The sequence below is a fragment of the Elaeis guineensis genome, chromosome 4, assembly GCF_000442705.2.
Source record: "Elaeis guineensis isolate ETL-2024a chromosome 4, EG11, whole genome shotgun sequence".
Taxonomy (NCBI): Eukaryota; Viridiplantae; Streptophyta; class Magnoliopsida; order Arecales; family Arecaceae; genus Elaeis; species Elaeis guineensis.
The window spans coordinates 17,198,985-17,219,885 of NC_025996.2; the positions used below are offsets into that span (position 1 = coordinate 17,198,985).

At 41.6% G+C, this 20,901-nt stretch overlaps 3 protein-coding genes across 3 annotated transcripts; 2 read left to right on the forward strand and 1 right to left on the reverse strand.

The window, feature by feature from the left end:
- The first annotated feature begins 12 nt into the window (after nt 1-12).
- LOC140857177 (peroxisome biogenesis protein 19-2-like) lies at nt 13-2,303 on the forward strand. The gene is made up of 2 exons (XM_073255732.1): nt 13-359; nt 1,984-2,303. The coding sequence occupies exons 1-2, from the start codon at nt 46-48 to the stop codon at nt 2,027-2,029; spliced, it is 360 nt and encodes a 119-aa protein (XP_073111833.1). The 5' UTR covers nt 13-45; the 3' UTR covers nt 2,030-2,303.
- Nucleotides 2,304-2,435: 132 nt separating this feature from the next.
- LOC105043638 (probable pectinesterase 68) lies at nt 2,436-4,422 on the reverse strand. Its single transcript, XM_010921263.4, has 5 exons — nt 3,998-4,422; nt 3,692-3,881; nt 3,211-3,417; nt 2,857-3,095; nt 2,436-2,655 (listed from the first exon to the last, which is right to left on the reverse strand). The coding sequence occupies exons 1-5, from the start codon at nt 4,240-4,242 to the stop codon at nt 2,499-2,501; spliced, it is 1,038 nt and encodes a 345-aa protein (XP_010919565.1). The 5' UTR covers nt 4,243-4,422; the 3' UTR covers nt 2,436-2,498.
- A 2,633-nt stretch (nt 4,423-7,055) lies between these two features.
- Nucleotides 7,056-20,658, forward strand: LOC140857176 (uncharacterized). Its single transcript, XM_073255731.1, is given in 7 exon segments — nt 7,056-7,446; nt 7,528-7,587; nt 7,672-7,784; nt 18,714-18,782; nt 20,200-20,228; nt 20,231-20,250; nt 20,328-20,658. Coding segments are annotated over 7 exon segments (714 nt in total). The 5' UTR covers nt 7,056-7,131; the 3' UTR covers nt 20,436-20,658.
- The last annotated feature ends 243 nt before the right edge of the window (nt 20,659-20,901 follow it).

The following is a 20,901-nucleotide window of genomic DNA, read 5'->3' on the forward strand; positions in this document are numbered from 1 at the left end:
AAATTATCATGTTTCTGACACATTGATTTTCCCGTTATATAGGACATGGAATCTATTGTTGAAACTATGATGCAACAACTTTTGTCTAAGGATATTCTCCATGAACCTATGAAGGAAATTGGAGAAAGATATCCAAAGTGGTTGGAGGAGCACAAAAGTAGATTGACCCAGGAAGAATACGATCACTATCATTGCCAATATGAACTCATACTAAAGCTGAATGATGTTTATGACAATGAGCCTAACAATTTCTCTAAGATTGTTGATCTCATGCAGAAAATGCAGGAATGTGGCCAACCTCCCAATGATATTGTTCAAGAGCTTGCTCCTGATCTTGATCTAAACAATCTGGGCCAAATGTGAGTGCTATTCTAAATTCCGACTACATAGCATTCTAATATACATGTTCATAGCACCAGAAAATATCTATTTTGGCCTTTTTCTTGATAAAATATTAGGATATTTTTACCCATAACACAGGCTCTAAAGTACTGGCTAAACCTTTCTGGTCCTAGATATTGGTTATGGATGGAAATGTGATGCACCTTTTTTTTTTTCCCTTTTATATCCACTTTTATATGTGTCATAGATCAGATTAAGATTCTTTCTTGATCTTGGACATGTGCGTTGCTCCTGTATTTCTGTGGGTTGCATATATACTGGCATCATTCTAAAGGACTGACTTAACATGTTGAGATGATATGAATATGCACGATGGAGATTCAAAGAGGCTGTGGAAGTAGAAGGCTTGTGTTGAACTGCATTTCTATTAGAAAGAGCAGAATTAGATTCAAGCAAGTAGAAGAAGTTAGGAGGAGCACCTTTACGGTAGGAGCACCTTTAAGATGGGTTTGAACAAGCCAGAGGGACCTGATGAATCATAGGTGGATTCCAGTTTGGAGAACTAGAAAAGCATGAAGATACCAAAAGCGGCTTGTTGTGGCCAAAGGCTTATGGCTCGGCATGTGAGGTATTGTTCATTCTGATCTATGGACCTCACGATTTTATCTTTCAAAAGATATCTCACGTGAGAAAAATGGTCTCTTTCTGTATAATCTAGAGTCTCTTTTGATTCATTATCAATGTGGGACTAATGATGTCCTCCTTTCTACACCACAACATAGCCCTCCAATCAAAGGGGAGTTTGTATATGGATGGAAGATGCCCTCCTTATTTTACCACAGATCGGTGTACGAACGGAAAGAGCCCCACAGTTGCAGGGTGGCCCCCTACTTGGTGTACCATTATTGCGGTCAAGGGATTATGGCTCGGCACGTGAGGTATTGTCCGTTCTGACCCATGGACCTCACGGTTGTCCTTCAAAAAGTGCCTCACGTGAAAAGGATGTCCCTTCCTATATAAGCCAAAGTCTTCGACTTACAACCAATATGGGACTAATGATGTCCTCCATTCTATACCACAACACGGCTTGTACAGGTCTGAAGCTAGGGTATGTGGAGCTAGCTTTTTTTTAAGAACTTTGTACGTAATAGTTGCAAATTATGTATTAGGATTAATAGGTAATTAGATGAGGGAACTATAGTCATCTAAATTCTTAACGAATCAATATCTGAATATTATCAGTTGGATTAGAAGTAATGCTCATATCTCAAGTTATGCTGTTGTGCATCGTTTTGACTGATCGATTGCCATCCAATATATCTGTTACATCAGAGGACAGGGTATATATCAACATTAGTTTAACAAAGTTACTTTTGTTGGTCAAACCATTTGAAAGAGATAGACCATAGACCATGTTCTGCATCTACCACCGAGCTTTGACTAATACAGGATTGCTGTAAAACATCTCCTTACATCACCAATTATGCATGTCCTTGATGAAATCTTATGTTTGTCTCAGACGGGTCACTTGATATGCATCTCATTATTTTGCCAACAATCTGCTTAGGATTTTCATGTGTTGCTTTTGGAATTGCATATTTGTGAATTTTAATGTGGTCTCTTTGTGCCTTTCATTTGCAGATCCCCGGAGATGCTCCAGTCGGCATCCAATTGTTGTATAATGTAAATTGGGCATCGTCCCTCAGTCTATCAAACTTTTTGCTCTTCTTCCCTTGGGATGTTGAACAAAAGTTTTTTACTTTAACGTCTGGTATCCTCTTCCATTCTTTCACGTGAAAAATTTTATCAGCGTAGCTTACTTAACCATGTTAATATTTCAAGTTTGTAGTCTTTTCGGGGTTTGTAATGCCCCATTTGAGTTGCTTGCTACATTGTAACATGTGACAAAACATCGAAAGAGGAAAAGCTCGACATCCAATTGTCGGACTGTTCAGAACCAACAGATGGATACCGTGGAACCAAATAATAGTCTGTTATTTTATTGCATGATTTAACAACTATAGATATTACGGGAATCTATATACCGTGTGATGTTGTTAAACAACTTACAAAGTGTATCTGTTATTCCATCGGTCGATCTGTTTTCTTTATTGTGTCGGCACAACAAATCTTTGGAGTTTATCAGAGGGCTGTTCTCAGAAATCTGAGGGGCCGAGCCAGTGCCTTCCATTGACAAAGCTCTTGGCCAGGAAGGGGTGCGCAGTCTCATAATCAAGCTCTCGAGCCCATGCAACACCACGAACGGCTGCGACACCTGGACCCCAGCACTTGTAGACTCCAAAGAAGGCAGTCCTGCAACCAAGGCAAAACAGAGTACTCAGGACTACGCGGTAGACAAAGTAAGGATGCTGATTATTCATCAATGTCGATGACCCTTTAACTCTCAGAGCTCTATTATTTCTCTAAGATGGACACTAAATCTTCTTGAGTTAAAATGTTAGCCGATTATAGTTGTCATAGTAGCTATGATACTGAATGAAAGGAGGAGTTTACTTGCTCTTGTTGCTGGCGTGGTCCCAGTCATCCCACCCGCCTGGGATGACCACATCATCAAAGTAGGTGTAGGCAAAGACGATTCTGGAGTACTGCCCCATGGCGCGCCCCACGTAGAGCTTCCCTGTGCCTGTCACCTTACAGTTCACGAAGGCGAAGCCGGTCTTCTCGCAGGGGGAGTTCCTGTTCTGTGCTGCGATGGATCCAAACCTTTGTGCGATGGAGTTGAGGTGGCAATCCTGCAATATGCTTTGGTCATCATCAGCACCGCAAAAGACTGTAGGACTTGAAAGCAAGATGATTAACCGATTGTTGGAAACTTAATAATTGGGAATGTGGTGTTGGTTCACATACCTTGTACATGGATCTGCCATTGCCAAAGATGAAGTCGATGGATCCCTCGATGTAGCAATCCTCGAAGTAATGCCGCCCGGCATCGTCGCAGAGTGTGTCCTGGGCGCCGTAGAAGCCACAGCCAGAAAAGTAAGCCTTGTCGCCTGAGATGCGGAAGGCTGCAGCTTGCCATCCTTCCATGCCTGGCAATGGTGCTGGAGCTGAGTTCTGTTGGTGGTTCAAGGTGGCGTGAACAAGTAATCTTATTAGCCATTTTCATCTAAACAAGATATGCTTGCTTTCCACTTATCATCGACTAGGAGCACGCTTGTGAAATTTAATAGAAAATAAAGAAGACACTAACTGGAATCATGATCCTTCATAAAAGAAAGAAGACGTAGGGGCAAGAATTACTGTCCTCGCGAACAAACTTCAGCCTATCGCTCTTTGCCGCTCGGACGAAGCAGAGCAATGATCAGAACAGGGAATATGAGTCACTCACCTTGAAACTGATATTTCTAGCAATGAAATAATTAGCAAAAACAGTTACTGAAGCTGTTTTGTAAGTCCGTAGCTGCTGCCCACTAGGCCCTTTGTCACTGGCACGGTCATGCCACTCGATCACGGTCATGTCTCTCCCTGCACCTTGGAACGTTATGTATGGTTTCGTCGCTGCCACGGTCACCTTCTCTCTAATCCACCATGGAAGAAAAGATTTGCAAGGATAACACAAACAAACTAAGAGCTTGTTTTCGGAAAGAAAAAAAAAAAAAGGAAGAAATAAGCAGAACAATGAAGAATTTATTACATGTATCTGCCGGCATTTATCTGTATAATAACACGCTTGTTGTTGTTCTCTGGTATAAAATCGACAGCCTCTTGGACAGATAAGAAATCACCGGAGCCATTTGCGTCGACCACGAGCGCGTATTGGCCGGTTGGCCCAACGTGGTGGTGATGGTGCTTCTTGGTGGTGGAGTTGGACTCGCATGCACTGGTATGTGGTGCGAGAACTAGGAAGGTGAAGAGGAAGAGCGAGGCAAGAATTCCCATGGATGAACAAGATGGTAATAGGAATCTTAAGAGAGAGGAAGAGTAACAGAGGGAGGTAAAGTGACTCTTGGTGCAAATAATGAGCTCTCCAAGATCTAGAGGAATTTAAAGGGAGTAAAGGAAGTGCCAAATGGGAAACGAGAATGAAGCTGCGGCTGACGGTGTTGCCTCGTTGAGAGAATGATAACATCCAGTGGCAGGCATTTATTTCTTTTGGCATGTTGGCCGGCCCAACGGTCAATACTTTTTCTAGTTTTGTGAGCTAGCAAGCTGAGCTGGCAGCCAAACGTGGGGCCCAAAAAATACAAGGATAAGACACGGGGTGGACCATGCAGTCCACAGAGCAGTGTCTGGTTTGAAAACGGCAGCTTCGATCATATTCCCTCCTGAATCATTCGCTCACTTTATGACAACGAGTAACCAAAAAATATAACAAAGTCCATAAATGATTTGACTTAGATTTATAAAGAATTAGAATTAAAGTAGGATAGGAAAGCTAGGGAGGAAAGGCCGGATCCTTTATCCAAGCGGGCTCGATTTTAAAAGGGTCAAAGACTTTTTCTTGCTTTTGTTCTTAGGAGACCCTTTTAGGTTATAGAGTTTAGAACCCAATGCACATAGTCCTAGGAACAAGGGGTGATAGGTAGTGCACGAGAGAAGGAAAAGGTGAAGGGAGGCAACGGTCATCTAAGGAGTGCAGACATGAGATGGGAGGAAGTATGGCGTTTAGTGTTTTGTATGGTAGCAGTGAGATTGGAGCAGAGCGGGGGATCGTCATGGGGTGAGGAATTTTAAATTGCCGTTTGGAACGTTGGGAGGTATCGGAAGAGAATGACAGCGGGGAGAGAAAGGAAATCCCTGTTGGTGGGGCCGGCAGAGACAGGACCAGTGAATGATGTTCTTCACGTGCGAGAGAAACCTCGGAGGCCAAGCTAGCGTAGGGCCCGCATGTTATAACGTTCGGCTTGCTGCGATTGTTTCTAAGCCTGGTGGTCGAGCCGACGCAAAGCCGTACCGAGCATCCAGCGAAATCTGCTATTCCGTAATTTGTCCAGCTTTGCTCTTATATCAAACTATGGGAGGGTATTAGAAATAATAATAATAAACCATTATAACAGAGAATGGTAGTAAATAACATAAATGATGTACTATATATCAAGTATATACAAGAGGTCTAAAAATTTGAATATAAAATCATTATGTTTAGATGAATAGCATAAATATTAAATCCCAAGTCAGTAAGCAACTCAAGTTATTAAGATAATGAACAGCAATTTTTCTGGATTTTTCTTTTTTTTGATATTTTACAACCCACTCCTCCCCAACACCCACCCCCCCAACCCCTCCCAAAAAAGAGAGAAGTTTTTCAATGGCAATAAATGATATTGAAATAGTAACTATGTTCTAGTATAGACATTGAATAGGCTTAGATGAAATCAGTTGCAAAATATAATTTTGCTTCTAAAGCAGCTCTAACGCTAATCCATTCAAAGGTGGGGGTGGGGGGTGGGAGAAAATGGGGAGGTAGTGGCCCAACCAGATCCATTGAGTTAATGAATGAGCACACAAGTACAGATACAAGAACGTCGAGTAAGAGAATCTCATAATAAGTGGAAACATTACAGCAGTTCAAAGGGGTGGTTCTTGATTTCCTGGAAGCTTGCAAATAAATAGCTTCTCAGTGGTTGCTCCCACTTCATTGCGATGAGGATCCTGACATTGAATCTTTATTATGTCGCATGGAAGGTCTTATATTACTTATCTTCTATCAAGGCATTGCTCAAAGCTAATTGAAAAATCTATCAAGCTGAAACCATGCCTTTTCTATCTTGTTGAGTGATCAAAATTTTAAACCGTATAAAGACATCAATATCTTAATCACATTAGTGAGAGCTTTGTTTTTGGTTGCAAATTTTTTCAAGAATATCTTCATATAATACCATGTTTATCCAAGAATATCTTGTTTCATATTTTTGTTATACAAAGTAGAATGTCTGGGTCTCTCATTAATCCTGCTTAGCCCGGTGACTCCATACTATAGTATCTCATAATCTCAGCCTCATACATTAGAAAGTATTAAAAATAGCAATACAAAAACATTATAACTAATCTCATTTAATTTAAGAAATATGAGAAAAAAAATGAAGAAATAAACCCGACCCTCTATATCACATAAGTCCTATAAATCATACCAATTTCTCCCTGCTATATCGGATGGTCAATCAGTTTGAATAATTAGCTTAAACTGCTTAGATTTGAGAAAACAAGGATTAAAAAAAATTCAAAAGATAAAAATCTTCGGCAAGAGATACAAGCAAAAGCTACGAAACTAAAATTCGTATGGTGCTACCTGTAATACAAAAAAATCACTTTTTAATGAGAAATAAGAATTTTATAATGTAGAAATTTCCCACCACCTGGTTGAGATAATCAATTTAGGTCACAATATACCGCAACCAGAACCTCCTCTTGGACATAAAATGCATGGGTTTCAAGAAAATCGGATGTCCATAAAAAATAAACCTAAAAAAGCCTAAGCTTAAGAAGAGGTTAGTTAGTGCTAAACGTGGTATAACTCAAAATTGTGATTCACATAATTATCAGCACAATAATAACTTTTTCCGGATTTGGATCCTCACTCTTTAATGGTCTACTCCAGCCAGAGTTGGGCCCTCGTCCTCTTGCCACTGCCCTAAACAGAGATTCAAAATAGTGAATGACAGAATGAGTGGCACCATCCGAATAACCCTGGGTGGCACCAATGTATCAGCATTAGTTAGCCTTTTAACATAATAACACGCTCTCTTTTAGTCTTTTCTGTACACAGATGGAAGGCAAAACTAGTGTCATTAGGCTCTTGCGGTATCTTATCCCAACTACCGGCGGCAAATGCAACATCGGCTCTCATGGACGCTCGCAAGACCTCCACCTTCGCCCCTCCTCCGCCCAACTATAAGCTTATCGTGCACAGAGTCTCGGCTCTCTTCCGCTCGAAAGATTAGGGCTAGGGTTTGGACACCGCCGTCGTGCTCCTCCTCCTCCCAAAAGGCAGCCGCGGCGGAACTGGAAGCAGAGCTGCTGCCGAATGCGCGACGCCGGAAGAGCGACCCGAGCTGGTCCGGCGGCTTCAGCCTCGGCGTCGACCTCGGTGCTTCTCGCACCGGCCTCGCCCTCAGCAAAGGCTTCTTCCCTCGCCCCCTCACCGTACTCACTCTCAAATCCTCGTTTTGATCTTTCTTCTTGCTTTATCCCTCCAATTTTAGGGTTTGATTTGGATTGAATTAGGTATTGGAGCTGCGGGGCCAGAAGCTTGAGCTTCGCCTTCTTGAAATTGCCGAACAGAAGGTCCAAATTCATTAAAAAAAAAAAAAAGAAAAGGTTTCGCAATTGGTACTGATTTCTTCCCTCTCTGTTGATGGTTTTGGCTAGGAGGTCGACGAATTTATAATCGGGCTTCCGAAGTCCCGTGATGGGAAGGAAACACCGCAGTCAAACAAGGTCCGGAGCATGGCAGGAAGGCTTGCAGTTCGAGCTGCAGAGAGGTGAATGATGTGATGGTTAATTTTTTTACGCATTCGTACTTTCATATCCTTTTCTTTTTTCTATCCATGATTATTTTCTTTCCGTTTCTTTTCGAGTGGTAAAACGATGGATATCCATAAACCATTCATAAGAAGAAACAACGAAATGAAGAAAAAAGACTAAATGTGTGATGCCGAGCAACCCTGATGCCTTTAAATGTGGTCCAAACAGAGTTCTTGACGGAACTTGGGACCTTTTTATTGATCATATCTTCAATCACTCATCCCTGTTAGCCTATTGTTTTGCAGGATCTTAGCTCTCTTTAGAGTTCTTTGGAGCGTAGTTTTGACATGTTTTTTTTTTTTTTTCCTCTCTCTCTGTACTCAAAACATTAATTACAGGAACTTGCATGTGTTTTTAACTTTTGATAGAGATCAGAATGATGAGTTTTTTCTTTTTCAAAGTGCAATGCTTCATGGTATAAAGAGATCATTTATGCCATACAAGATATCGTTCGTGTTATTCAACACTTTGATGCAGTGTTGCTCAAATGCTATCCTAGACTGGGAATGTCCTCGCTGCAATGATGAATGCCTTAAAGCATTGCACTTGTCAAAATTATTCTTGAACTAGCTTCTTTCACCTATCTCGATACATCATTCTCTTGTTTAACCTAGGCTTTTGTTGCGGCCAATCTCTTATTGCGTCCATCGCCGGAGAAGAGCACCTACAAAAAAAGTCCGCACTGATCGGATTGTGTCCGACAGGGACTCTCTGATACTTAAATCAATGAGGAGTGGTGAACAGTAGATAGAATATTCAAAGTAGCAGAGTATCAGTCCAGAATTGTCTTACCAAATGCTGTTCATTTACCTTTTTTTATAGATGATTTGTTGGTAACCATCTGTAATGGTTACACACATGGGTCCCGCACGTTCCGGCATTATATGATCGTGAGGTGGGTAGTTATACCCGCCACTAATCATGTTCTGGTCATTACGCACTTCCTGCGCTGGCAGTTTCAAATAAGTCGACTGTATGTCGGTGATAATGATCGTATGTCGGTAGTAGTTGTGGAGATCCGAATGAGCATCGATCGATAACTCTGATATGCCAATGATCATTGGTCTAAGATTAGCTGAATTATCATGGCTAAGTCGGTCGATGGCTGAGGATAGCCAACTGTAGGTTGACCAACTGATTGTTAGTCAGCATTTTGTATCCATGAGGTCGATTTAAAGTCAGAATCGGGGGTCGGTTGAATTGTCCCAACAGTTGCCCCTCACTCCCAAGTTCAAAATAGTCGGACATGCATGTTGTCACGTGATCTGTCATGTTGGACGAAGGAAGTTTGTCACGTGTTGTCTCAAGCCTCGATTCGACGGTAGGCATTAATGATTTTTGAAATATGAGAAGTTTCCAGCTATTTTGTCATTTCGATAACTGTGAGATCATTATTGAGATGTCGTTTCGGAAAAATAATTTGACATCCGGAAAATCCGGACGATTTGATTCTGACTAGTAGATTTTGACCATGTGTCTGGATGTCATGGCTCGGTGTTATTCACGTAGATAATGGTGAGGTGGCATGATCTGGGAGTAGGTGCATCGAACCGTTCGATCAATAGTTGGTCTTGATGTAGCCACGTGTCGACATCTGAAGAGATCCTGATTTGAGTGACTTCATCTGGATCGTTGAGGGGTCATAAATATATAAAGTCATTTCATTTGGATTTTTTACTTCTGCATTCATCACTCTTCCCTGCGACAGAAGGTTCTGCCCCTGTGTTAGGAGCGTTCCGAGTTTTCTTCTTCCTTGCATCATCTTTAGCTCCAGATCGAGTTTTCCTTTCCTTCTCTTAAGGTTTTTTTTTTCTTTTGGTTCTTATTTTCAATGGCACGTAAGAAGGCTTCATCTTCTCGAGATAGTCGGTCGGAGAATCCAGCCGATGATTTTCCTTCAGGTCTGGAGACGAAAATCTCTTCCTTATCTGGGCCCAATATTGAATGGCTCCGGGAACAGTACTATATCCTGAAGCAATATCAGCTTTCCGCTTCTGGTCCGAATGGTCGAGTGAACTCTTCTCCTCCGGATCAGGTTGCGTTCTATGTCGAGGACCTTCAGGCCGATCTTTGATTTCTGATTTCAAAGTTCGTCCGAAATCTTCTTGACTATTGCGGTCTTTGTCCTGCTCAGCTGGCTCCGAATTCTATCCGGATGATTATTAGTTTTGCTTTGTTATGTCATCTTATCCCAACTGATCTTCGTCCTTTATTTCGGGCTTTCTTTGTTCTCCATCCTCACTCTAAGGCCAATGGTTGGTGATTTTTCAATTCGAGAAAAGATCCTTCTTTTATCTTCGATTTTTCATCATTCATTCATGGATGGAAGAACGAATTTTTCTTTGTTTCTTCTTCATCTCTTTGGGGCTTTCCTTCGTGTTGGAGCGATTTGAGAACCGGCCCTAACGAGAATAGTCGGGTGGATTCTGTTGATTGGGAAGACTTCCTCCGACTGAAAGATATGGAAGTTCTACTGCAGCGAAACCTGATGACCGAACAAGCTCTCAATGATATCAGACTTAGTTCGGTAACTTCTTTAGGTATAACATAGTCGGTCACTTTACTTTTTTTTTATTTGTTTCTTAAATTCTGTACTGATCTTTTTTTGATTGCAGCTATGCAGATGAGGGCATGAGTTTCGACCGTCGACATCTGCCTGCATGCTGCCAAAAAGAGGGCAGCGACTGACGCTGGATCTTCCCGACCGTCGAAAAAGAGTCAGGTTGACATCCCGTTGGTACCGGCAAGGAAATCCGACATTTCGTCGGAGGTAGCTCCCGAGCCAGTCCTAGCGTTGTCGGCCCTGACAATGCTTCCTCCAACTGATGCACCGTCCGTTGGAGTCAGAACGGTGAGAGACGAAGGGGCCACGGCAGAACCATCAGCGGCTCCATCAGTGGGGGTTCGGACCGAATCAGCAATCACGACCGAACCCGAACAATCTGCTGCTGCGCTAGTTGTTCCCCCAGCGGAGCGGTCTTGGGCGCAGTCAAGCAATGACTTCATGGCGGTCTTAAGCGCACGACCGCCGACTGGAGATCGGAGGAAGGCGCCGGCAACCTCTGCCGACGATGGGTCGTTCGCAGGTCTTCCCACCTTCTTCGACATCCGAATCCCCGTCGGTGGGTTGGCTTCGGTGAGTTGGCTCTGGCCAATCTATTATTGGCTAGACGACTCATCGAAGCTGCTCTTCTCCCGACTGATAAGGAGAACAGGAAGAATTGGACGATGTCCGAGATGTTTTTTTCCTTTTATCCGATGATACTTGGGATAACTTTCCGACATTTCTTCTCTTTTTTTTTTGATCTGACTTGTTTTTCTTTTTTTATTGGGCGCACGATATGCATGCTTTAGAGAGCGGATACCAAAAAATTATCGACTTTCGTCGATCATGGATGGATAAGGTGGCGGCCGCCAACGTCGAAAAGACTGCTGCGGTCAAACAACTCCAGACGGCAATTGAACGGGAGAAGAAGCTTCAGGAAGAGATCTCCCGTATGACAGCCGACCTACAGTGCTCTAGAGCCAAGCTTGAGTCGGCTCATCAGAATATCATATCTGTCGAATCTCGGATTAGGAGCAAGAAGCACTCCATCAGTCGGCTCCGAAGAGAGAGGGATGGATGTATTGAGGAGCTGAAAGCGGAACGCAGAAGGCATCGGGCCATCATGGAGAGAATTGGCCTCTGCGAAGGTTGAAGCTGAGTCGGCGAAAGGCGCCCTGAGTCTGGCTATCGAGAACTTCAAGGATTCGGAAGAATTCAAGGAGAAGATTCTCGACGGCAGATTCACTTCTTACTGTGTCGGATACGAGGACGGTCGAGATGTGGTCAGAAAATTATTTCCGCACTTAGACTTGAGCAGCGTCGCTCTTCCTAGTTCGGGAGACGAGGCTACTGAAGAGGGTACCGCACCGACTGAAGGAGATGCACCAACTGCATCAGGATCTGCTCCAACTATCGAGACTATACCGGAGCAAGATGATGAAGAAACGGACTGATGATCGGTGTAACATTTTTCTTTCTCCTTTTTGTAATCAGACAAATTTTGTAATTGGACCTTGGGTCCAATTTTGTAGCCTTCTCTTTAATGAATGAAAAGAAAAAATTTTCTATGTACAAACTCTCTTTTCATATTTGTACTTTCAATATTGTGGAATCATAGTCGGACAATCGATTATCCATTTGTGAATCAGATGTTCAATAATAATTATAGTAGCATTTGTCCATTAGTCGAGTGTCAGTTGACATACCTTATACGCCTTTTAGGCATTTAGATAAATGGTGATAAGTCGAATATCTTTTGACTGACCGTAATCAAATCGATATGTTTAGATATTTGATAGATAGTAGTAAGTCGAATATCCTTCGACTGATCGTAGTCAAGTCGGTGTATTTTCGATTCGATCGGGGTTGAATCGGCAGATATTCTGCTTAGTTAAAACTAAATCGGCATAAATAGTCAATCGACTGGAGTCAGTTTTTACAATAGAAAAATTGAAATATTGTCGGTATGTCAGTTTTTACAGTGAAAAATCGAGATGTGATCGGTAAAAATTAATCGATTATTTATCGGCCTAATGTCATTTTGTAGATGTAGTTGACTGAAGCTTTCACGATTCTGAATTCCAATGTTTCATTCTGAATATTGTATATGTGAACAACTTTATTGATAATATATCTTCAAATTATCAGTATTCTAAGTCCGAAGAATAATTGTTCCATCAAGAGTTTCTAGTCGATATGCATCCGGTCGAAGTGTTTCGGTTATTCTGTGGGGTCCTTCCCAATTTGGAGATAATTTTTTCTAGTCCAGAAGTTTTAAAACTTCTGCTTTTCTTAGGACCAAATCTCCTATACGAAAGAACTTCAGCTTAACTTTTGTATTATAATATCGGGCTCCGAACTTGAGCTTGCTGTCGGACTTTTGGAAGTAAGTCTAGATCGGCTCTTCGACATTCTGAATTGCTTGGCTCATTATATTGTTTCATTCTTGCTGATGGCAATCTGATCTCAAGTGGAATCATTGGCTCTGTTCCATAGGTCAGGTTGAACGGCGATTCTTCCGTCGGTATACGAGTTGTCCGATATGCCCATAAGATTGGATACAGTTCTTTCACCCAGAGGCCTTTAGCTTCATTCAATCTGATCTTGAGATCATATAGAATTGTTTGGTTGGTTACCTCCACCTCATCGTTAGATTGTGGATGATCGACTGATGTGAGTTTGTGCATAATATGAAATTTCATACAGAACTCTTTAAAGTTCTGATTGTCGAATTGTCGACCATTGTCGATGATGATGGTGTGTGGTAGACCGAATCTGCATATAATTGACTTCTGAACGAAGTCTTTCATCTTACTTTCAGTGATCTGTGCCAAAGGTTCAATTTCTACCCACTTGGTGAAGTAATCGATAGCAACTACAATGAACTTTCTCTGACCAGATACCGGAGGGAAAGGATCGACATATCGATTCCCCATTGTGCGAAGGACCATGGTGCAACAATTGATATCAGCTGACTGGCCGGTTGATGTTGTATATTAGCATACTTTTGGCATGATTCACATCTTCGGACAAGTCCAACTGCATCTTTTTTCATGGTGGGTCAATAATATTCTTGTCGTAAGACTTTATAAGTCAAAGATTTGCCCCCCAAGTGATTTTCATAAATTCTTTGGTGAACTTCTCGGAGTGCATAGTCAGCATCCGCTGGTCTCAAACACTTCAGTAAGGAAAGAGAGAATGACCTTTTATAGAATTATCCATTTATTAAAATATATTGTGAGGTCATCCATCTTAGTCATTTGGCTTTTGAAAGATCGCAGGTAGAGTTCCATCAGTCAGTACTGGACAATCAAGTCCATCCAGCTTGGCTCGTCATTGACTTGTAGCACTTCTTCGACTTTGTCAATACTCGGCTGTTCGAGACATTCGATGAACATCCGATCCAGCAAGTTGAATGAAGTAGTTGCAAGTCGAGAAAGTGCATCAGCTCGAGCATTCTCCGTTCTTGAAATATAAGAGATCTCAAAATATTTTAAAGTTGTTGTAAGATCTTTCACTTTCTGAAGATACTTCATCATAACGAGGTCTCGAGCTTCAAACTCGCCCTTGACTTGTCCGCTAATCAACTGAGTCGGTGAAAACTTTTAGGTTCTCTATGTCAAGTTCTTTGGCAATTTTCAAGTCGGCTAAGAAAGCTTCGTACTCGACTTGATTATTTGAAGCTTTAAAATTAAATCAAAAGGCATATTTAATTACAATCCCTTCGAAATTGGTGAGGATGAGAACGACTCCACTGCCTTATGCGTTGGATGCTCCATTAATATGTAGCACCCACACCTATTTTAAGTCGGGCTCGAGAGTTTCAACTTGCTTTATTTTATTGTTGGATTCATCCTCAGGATTATTGTCAGGTATGGTACACTCGGCGACGAAATCGGCCAAATCTTGTGCCTTCATCGATGGACGTGGATGATATTGAATATCAAACTCGCTGAGTTTCATTCCTCACTTTGCCATTTGACCTGAAGTATCAGGTCGGTATAAAATCGCCTTCAATGGCTAATCCATCAAGACAACAATAGGGTGTGCTTGGAAGTATAGATGAAGCCGCTGTGATAATATGATTAAAGCGTAGATCATCTTCTCCGCCGTTGAATATCTTATTTCGGCATTATGAAGCACTTTGCTAGTGTAGTAAATAAATCGTTGAATTCGGTTTTCATCCTCCTGGACGAGTACTGAACTAACTGCCTCCGTCAAAGTCGCCAAATAGAGATACAAAATTTCTCCCACCTTCGATTTTGTAAGTAGTGGTGGAGATGCCAGATATCTTTTTAGATCTTCGAAAAAAGATTGTCGGTACTCGTCCGACTATGAGAAGTCTTTTGCTTGTCTCAGGATCTTGAAGAAGGGTAAACATCTTTCCGCCGACCTTAAGATAAATTGACTTAGTGCGATGATCCTTCCATTAAGTTGTTGTATCTCTTTTTTGAAGCTTCATATTGATGATAGCCTTTATTTTCTCAGAATTGGCTTCAATTCCTCGTTGTGACACAAGAAATCAAAAAAAAATTTCAAAAATTACTCCGAATGCACACTTAGTCGGATTCAGTTTCATTTGATGTCGTCGAAGTGTGCCGAAGGCTTCCTCCAAACTCCGAACATGATCAGAAGTTTGGGAGCTTTTCATCAACATATCATCCACGTAGACTTTCATATTTTGGCCAATTTATGCTTTGAATATTTTGTTGACTAGCCGTTGATAAGTTGCTCCAGCATTTTTTAAACCGAACGGCATTATTTTGTAACAATAGATGCCTTTGTCGGTTATAAAGGCAGTGTGTTCCTCATTTTTGGGTGCCATCCGAATCTGATTATAGCCCACAAAGGTATTCATTAAGCTTAAGAGTCGGTGTTCCGAAGTTGCATCAACTACTTAGTCAATCTTTGGCAAAAGAAAACTATCCTTCGAACAAGCTTCATTTAGATTTGTATAGTCAATGCAGATTCTCCATTTATCATTGGTTTTTCTTACCATCACTACATTGACGAGCCAATCGGGATAATTAGCTTCTCTAATGAAGCCAGCTACGAGGAGCTTGTCGATCTCTTCGTCGATGACCTTCTATCTTTCAGGAGCAAAAGATCTTTTCTTTTGTCTCACCGGCCTAACTTTAGGATCAATATTCAGCCAGTGGATTATTACTTCTGGAGGAATTCTTGGTATATCCGTTGCCAACCAAGTAAAAATATCGACGTTTGCTCTTAGTCGATTTACCAGTTGTTGTCACTCCGGATTAAACAACTGCGATCCAATTTGAACAGTCTTCTCAGGATCTTCTTCTTTTAGCGGGATGGAAATCAGTTGCTCGGCTGGTTCATTCCTTTCTTCATTTTCTCTTTGGTCTAATTTATCAACGGACAAAGAGTCTTCAGATCAATTATTCTTTGTAGAGATCAGGAAGCAACGTCGAGCAAGTTGTTGATCTCCACGTATTTTTCTGATTTCATTTTTTGTTAAAAATCGGATCAGTAAATGATATGTTGAAACTACTGCTCTCAGAGCATTAAGTTCAGATCGTCCAAGTATGGCATTATAAGCCGATGGAACTTGGACGACTGTAAATGTCAGGAGAGTAGTACTTTGTTGTGGATCTGTTCCCACGGTTAGCGGGAGAGTAATTTCTCCTTCCACGGTAATTGCATCTCCAGTGAAACCGACTAATGACGTCGAGATTCTTCTGAGTCGATCAGTCGGTAATCGTATTCGGAAGAAAATCGAGTAAAAAAGAACATCAGTTGAGTTTTCATTATCAACTAAAATTTTTTTTACATCATAATTTGCCATCATCGTTGAGACAACGACAGCATCATCATGGAAAGTTTGTATTCCCCGGATATCATCTTCTGAAAAAAAAATTACATTATCAAGTCGTCGTTTCTTCGTCGACTCTTCTTCGAAAGTTGCACTTCGGTCCTTCGGTCGCCCAGAGATCATATTAATTACTCTCGTCGTTGGTCGATTGTTGATCATTTTCTCAGATTGTGACTGAGACTGTTGGTCGGTAGGAGGTTGAGTCGGGCAATCTCCTCAAAATTTTTTGAGATAACCACGTCGAATCAGGACCTCTATCTCGTTCCTGAATTGAATGCACTATTCGATATCGTGACTGTGATCACGATGAAACCGACAGTACTTCTTCCTATCACGGCTCCTCAGTGGCTTTTTCATCGATGGAGGGTGTCGAAGATACTCCTCTCCTTCGATCTCCATCAAGATCTGCACATGGAGAGCAGAAAGAGGAGTATAGGAGTCATACCTGCCATAGTTGTTTGGCTTTGGACTCCGTCGTTGAGGTGAAGCTCGCTTATTGGCAAATTGACCAATTTGGTTCGGTCGGGGTTTCACTTTTTTTCTACTTCTTTTTTTGACTTTTTTCTTCTATTTGATGCCGGTCAGAAGCATCCTCATCCGTGCGGATATACTTGTATGCGTGCTCCAAAAGTTCAGTATAGATCCGGAGGAGAGTCTTGTCCAGAGAGTAGATAAATCTGGATTTCCTCAGACCCCTCTTCATAGCCGATATGGTCATATCTTCATTGAGGTCCCTGACCTCAATTATGGCCGCATTGAAGCGAGCCACAAAATCTCTCAACGTCTCTGTCTCACCTTGCTTTATGGAGAAGAGACTGTCTGAGGTCTGCGGCATCTTTCGGCTGGTGCTGAAATGGGCCACGAAAGAATGTTCGAACTGCTCAAAAAAGTTTATTCTCCCTGACTGCAGTCCAGAGTACCAGACTCGAGCAGCCTTCCGAATAGTCATCGGGAAGTCAATGCATAGGAGGACGTCGGTTGCCCTCTGGATCATCATGAGAGCCTTGTAGCTTTTAGGTGATCAATTGGATCGGTGGAGCCATCATATGGCTCTATCTGCAGCATCTTAAGCCGAGATGGAATCGATTCGTCTAGGATGCACTGAGAGAGAGGTTGGGCAATGTGGAAGTCGTAGTCGCTGGAAGAATTCCGACCTTTCATCTGAAGTCAGGCAAGTTGGCGGTCGATCTCTTTGAATTTGCGCTCGTAGTCATCGAGCCGCCGTTGCTGAGATAATCTGAGGGTAAAGTCCCTCGAAAAATTTGAGGATGAAAAAGGAGAAGGTTCACGCGGCCTTTTCTCCTTCTTGATACTATGTACATGGGAAGGAGAAGGAGATCGCTGCGAAGGATGGACGGTGTGACGAGAATGCCGAGAACGTGGTTGCTCGACTCGGTGAGAATGCCGAGACGGCTGTTGTTCTGAAGATGAAGAGGGTGAATGCCATGGAGGACGACAACTATGTCTAGACAGCACTAAATGAGCCACCGGCTCCTCCACCGACGGTCGCTGCTGCTGTTGTGTTTGTTGTTGTTAGAGACTGTAAACTGCCTCCGTTAACACCTTCATTTGCTGCATCAAGGCAGCAATTTGTGCATCCGTAGTGACTACAAGACGCGAAGAGCTGGGCTCTGCCAATAGGGGAGGAGGAGGAATATCTTCCTGGCGGAAAGATTGCCTCGCGGATCCCGTTGAATGCTAAGCTTTGGTCTTAGCCATGGTTGCTCGTATCCCGTCCTCCTTTTTGGCGCGCCAATCCCCTGTTGCGCCCGTCGTCAGAGAGGAGCATCTGCAAAAGATGTCCACACTGATCAAAATTGTGTCCGGCGGAAACCCTCCGATGCTTAAGTCAATGGGGAGTGGTGAATAGCAGGTAGAATATTCAAAATGGCAGAGTATCAGTCCAGAATTGCCTTACCAAATGTTGTTCATTTACCTTTTTTTATAGATGAGTAGTTGGTAACCGTCTGTAATGGTTAGACACGTGGGTCCCGTACGTTCCGGCATCATGTGATCGTGGGTGAATAGTTATACCCGCCACGGATCATGTTCTGACCATTACGCGCTTCCTGCGTTGGTAGTTTCAGGTAAGCCGATTGTATGTCGGTAATAATGATCGTATATCGGTAGTAGTCATGGAGATCCGAATGAGCATCGGTCGGTAACTCTGATATGCCGATGGATATTGGTCTAAGATTAGCCGAGTTGTCATGGCTAAGTCGGTCGATGGCTGAGGATAGCCGACTGTAGGTCGGCCAACTGATTGTTAGTTGGCATTTTGTGTCTATGAGGTCGATTTAGAGTCGGAATCGGAGGTTGGTTGAATTGTTCCAACAGCTTCCATTGCAGATAACTCAAATATTATATGACTTACTAGCTGCTTTTAAGCAACTCTATTGTATTTGCTCAAAAAAAGGAAAAAAAAATTTGTTGTGTACTCAGTGTTCTTGAATAATCCTGTACTTGCATGAGATAGAGTATTAATTTCCAGATTATGCGGTGCAGGGGTTGGAGAGTCTACTTGCAGGACGAGCATGGAACTTCAATAGATGCCCTTGATTTTATGATTGATGTGTGAGTCCCTCTCTTAACATATTCTTTGTATTCATGTTTATGGAAACATTTTGCTGTCTTTCTCCACAAAACTACTAGCTTTTTCTTCATTCATTCATCATCAAACTCAAACTAGATCATTGATTTTACGATCAAAATATGAGGTCTTTTTAGCATCCTGCAAATAATTTTTTTTTCTTTTCTTCATCCCTTTTTTGTGTGACATCAACTCATCATCGCATCACAATCAGTGAGGACCAGACTTGATGGTGGTGAATAAGGTTATGGAAACAACTTAATTTGGATTTTCTTGTCTTCTACTAAATAAACTTGCCCGCACATTCTTTGTATGACAAATCACTGCCACCTATAATTAGTGCCCTATTCCCAAGTGTCTACAGCCATTTAAATTTATTTGGTCTGCAAACTTTCTGGTGGTGGAGGTCCTTTCCTATTCTAGAACATAGTTTTGGAACCCTGAAACTTGTTTGCTTCACTGTTATTATGGTCTGATGCTTTGTCAGCATCTTCCATCTAAAGAATTGGCTAGCTGTTACCTGCCGTGCATTTACCTTATCAAATTTAAGCAATTCATCCTGTAAACAGTACCATGTGAGTTTCTCACATAGTATTTCAACACAACTTGAATAGATGCCCATGATTTATGCCCGATATGAGAGTTTCTCTCTTAACATGTCCGTTCTATTCATGCTTTTGGAAACAGTTCCTGTCGTTCTCAACAAAGTTACTAGCTTTTGTATTTATTCATCATCAAACCTCAATCTAGATCATTAATTTTATAATCAAAATATGAGGTCCTTTTAGCATCTTGCTAATAATTTCTTTTCCTTTTTCATTCCTTTTTTGTGTGATAACACCTCATCCTCTCACCCCAAATCACCGCCACCTACAATCGATGCTGTATTCCCAACATGCAGTCCATTAAACTCTAGAATCATTTTGTATTTATTTGCTCTGCAAACCTTTCTGATGGTGGAGATCCTTTTCTATTCTAGAACATGGTGTTGGAATCATATATGTTCGCTCCACTGTTATTAGGTTCTGATGCTTCATCAACACCTTCCATCTACAGAATTCACTGACTTCTTAGTTCCGTTCATTTGTCTTATTAAATGTAGAAAATTCATCCTGTTAACAGTACTATGAAAATATGTCACATTTATCACTATTTAGAGGATTCATGAAAGAGGACGTAACCAATCATTTGTTTGACAGGGATACTAGTTTTGTTTCTTTATGTGATGTTAAACGCATCCTGATCATGATGCTGCTGTGGTAAGCGCAGTTAGTTGTGTATGAAGTAGTTTATGTTTTCATCACGGTTGTCTAAGCCACAATAACAATATCAGATGATATAAATGGAAGATGCCGCTCTGGACTGTTCTCAAAGTGGAAATTCACAAATTTTCTCTTTCAGGGGCCTAACGAGATCTGCTCGCCAAGGGAAATTGATGCCTATTCGGCCATGGTACGCATAATGTATTTATAATTTATTATTTCTTTAGTGTTGCACTTTGTTCACTGCTTTATATCGCCTTTTTGCAGATGGTACTTGAGAGATATTTCTCAATGTCAGGGTGTGGAGCTGAACTAGTTGTTCCTAAGCAGTTGGAATTACAAGAAATGCTTCGAAAGGGTTCCTGTCAAGATTGAGTTTTAACAGAAAGCACTTTCTATGGTGAGCAAGTGACAAAAAAAAAAAAAAAAAAAAGGAATAGACACTTCCATTGCCGACATAGGTTCTAGGTTGTGGAAGGTTACTGTAAACATCTGGTGATTAGTTCATCAAATAAATTTGAGGCTTGACCTTATAATATGCCTGCAAATTGTATCCTCTTACTTGAAAAATGGCAATGCCTATCAATATTTTTTTTTTTCGTCGATGGATTATCTAGTATATAATGTGAGCAAAAGTCCTTTCTCCAATCCATCGGATTCGTATTTAAGTTTCACACAGAAAAACAAGGTAGCGATCACTCTCCATAGCAGATCTGCGTAGGAAAGAAAAAACCCTCCCTGTAGTCTCTGATAATCAACTAAAAAAAGCATCAGACATCTGCGTGAAACTAAGAACATTTTAAAACAGATGATTAGAAATAGCCTATCACACAAGCTTGAC

Excerpts from the sequence above, each read along its gene's own strand:
- LOC140857177 (XM_073255732.1), top strand. The coding sequence starts at position 46 with ATGGAATCTATTGTTGAAACTATGATGCAACAACTTTTGTCTAAGGAT. Across the intron at positions 360-1,983 it reads CTAAACAATCTGGGCCAAAT|ATCCCCGGAGATGCTCCAGT; the intron begins GTGAGTGCTATT and ends TTTCATTTGCAG.
- LOC105043638 (XM_010921263.4), bottom strand. The coding sequence starts at position 4,242 with ATGGGAATTCTTGCCTCGCTCTTCCTCTTCACCTTCCTAGTTCTCGCA. Across the intron at positions 3,882-3,997 it reads ATAAATGCCGGCAGATACAT|AGAGAAGGTGACCGTGGCAG; the intron begins GTAATAAATTCT and ends ATGGTGGATTAG. Across the intron at positions 3,418-3,691 it reads CTAGAAATATCAGTTTCAAG|AACTCAGCTCCAGCACCATT; the intron begins GTGAGTGACTCA and ends AACCACCAACAG.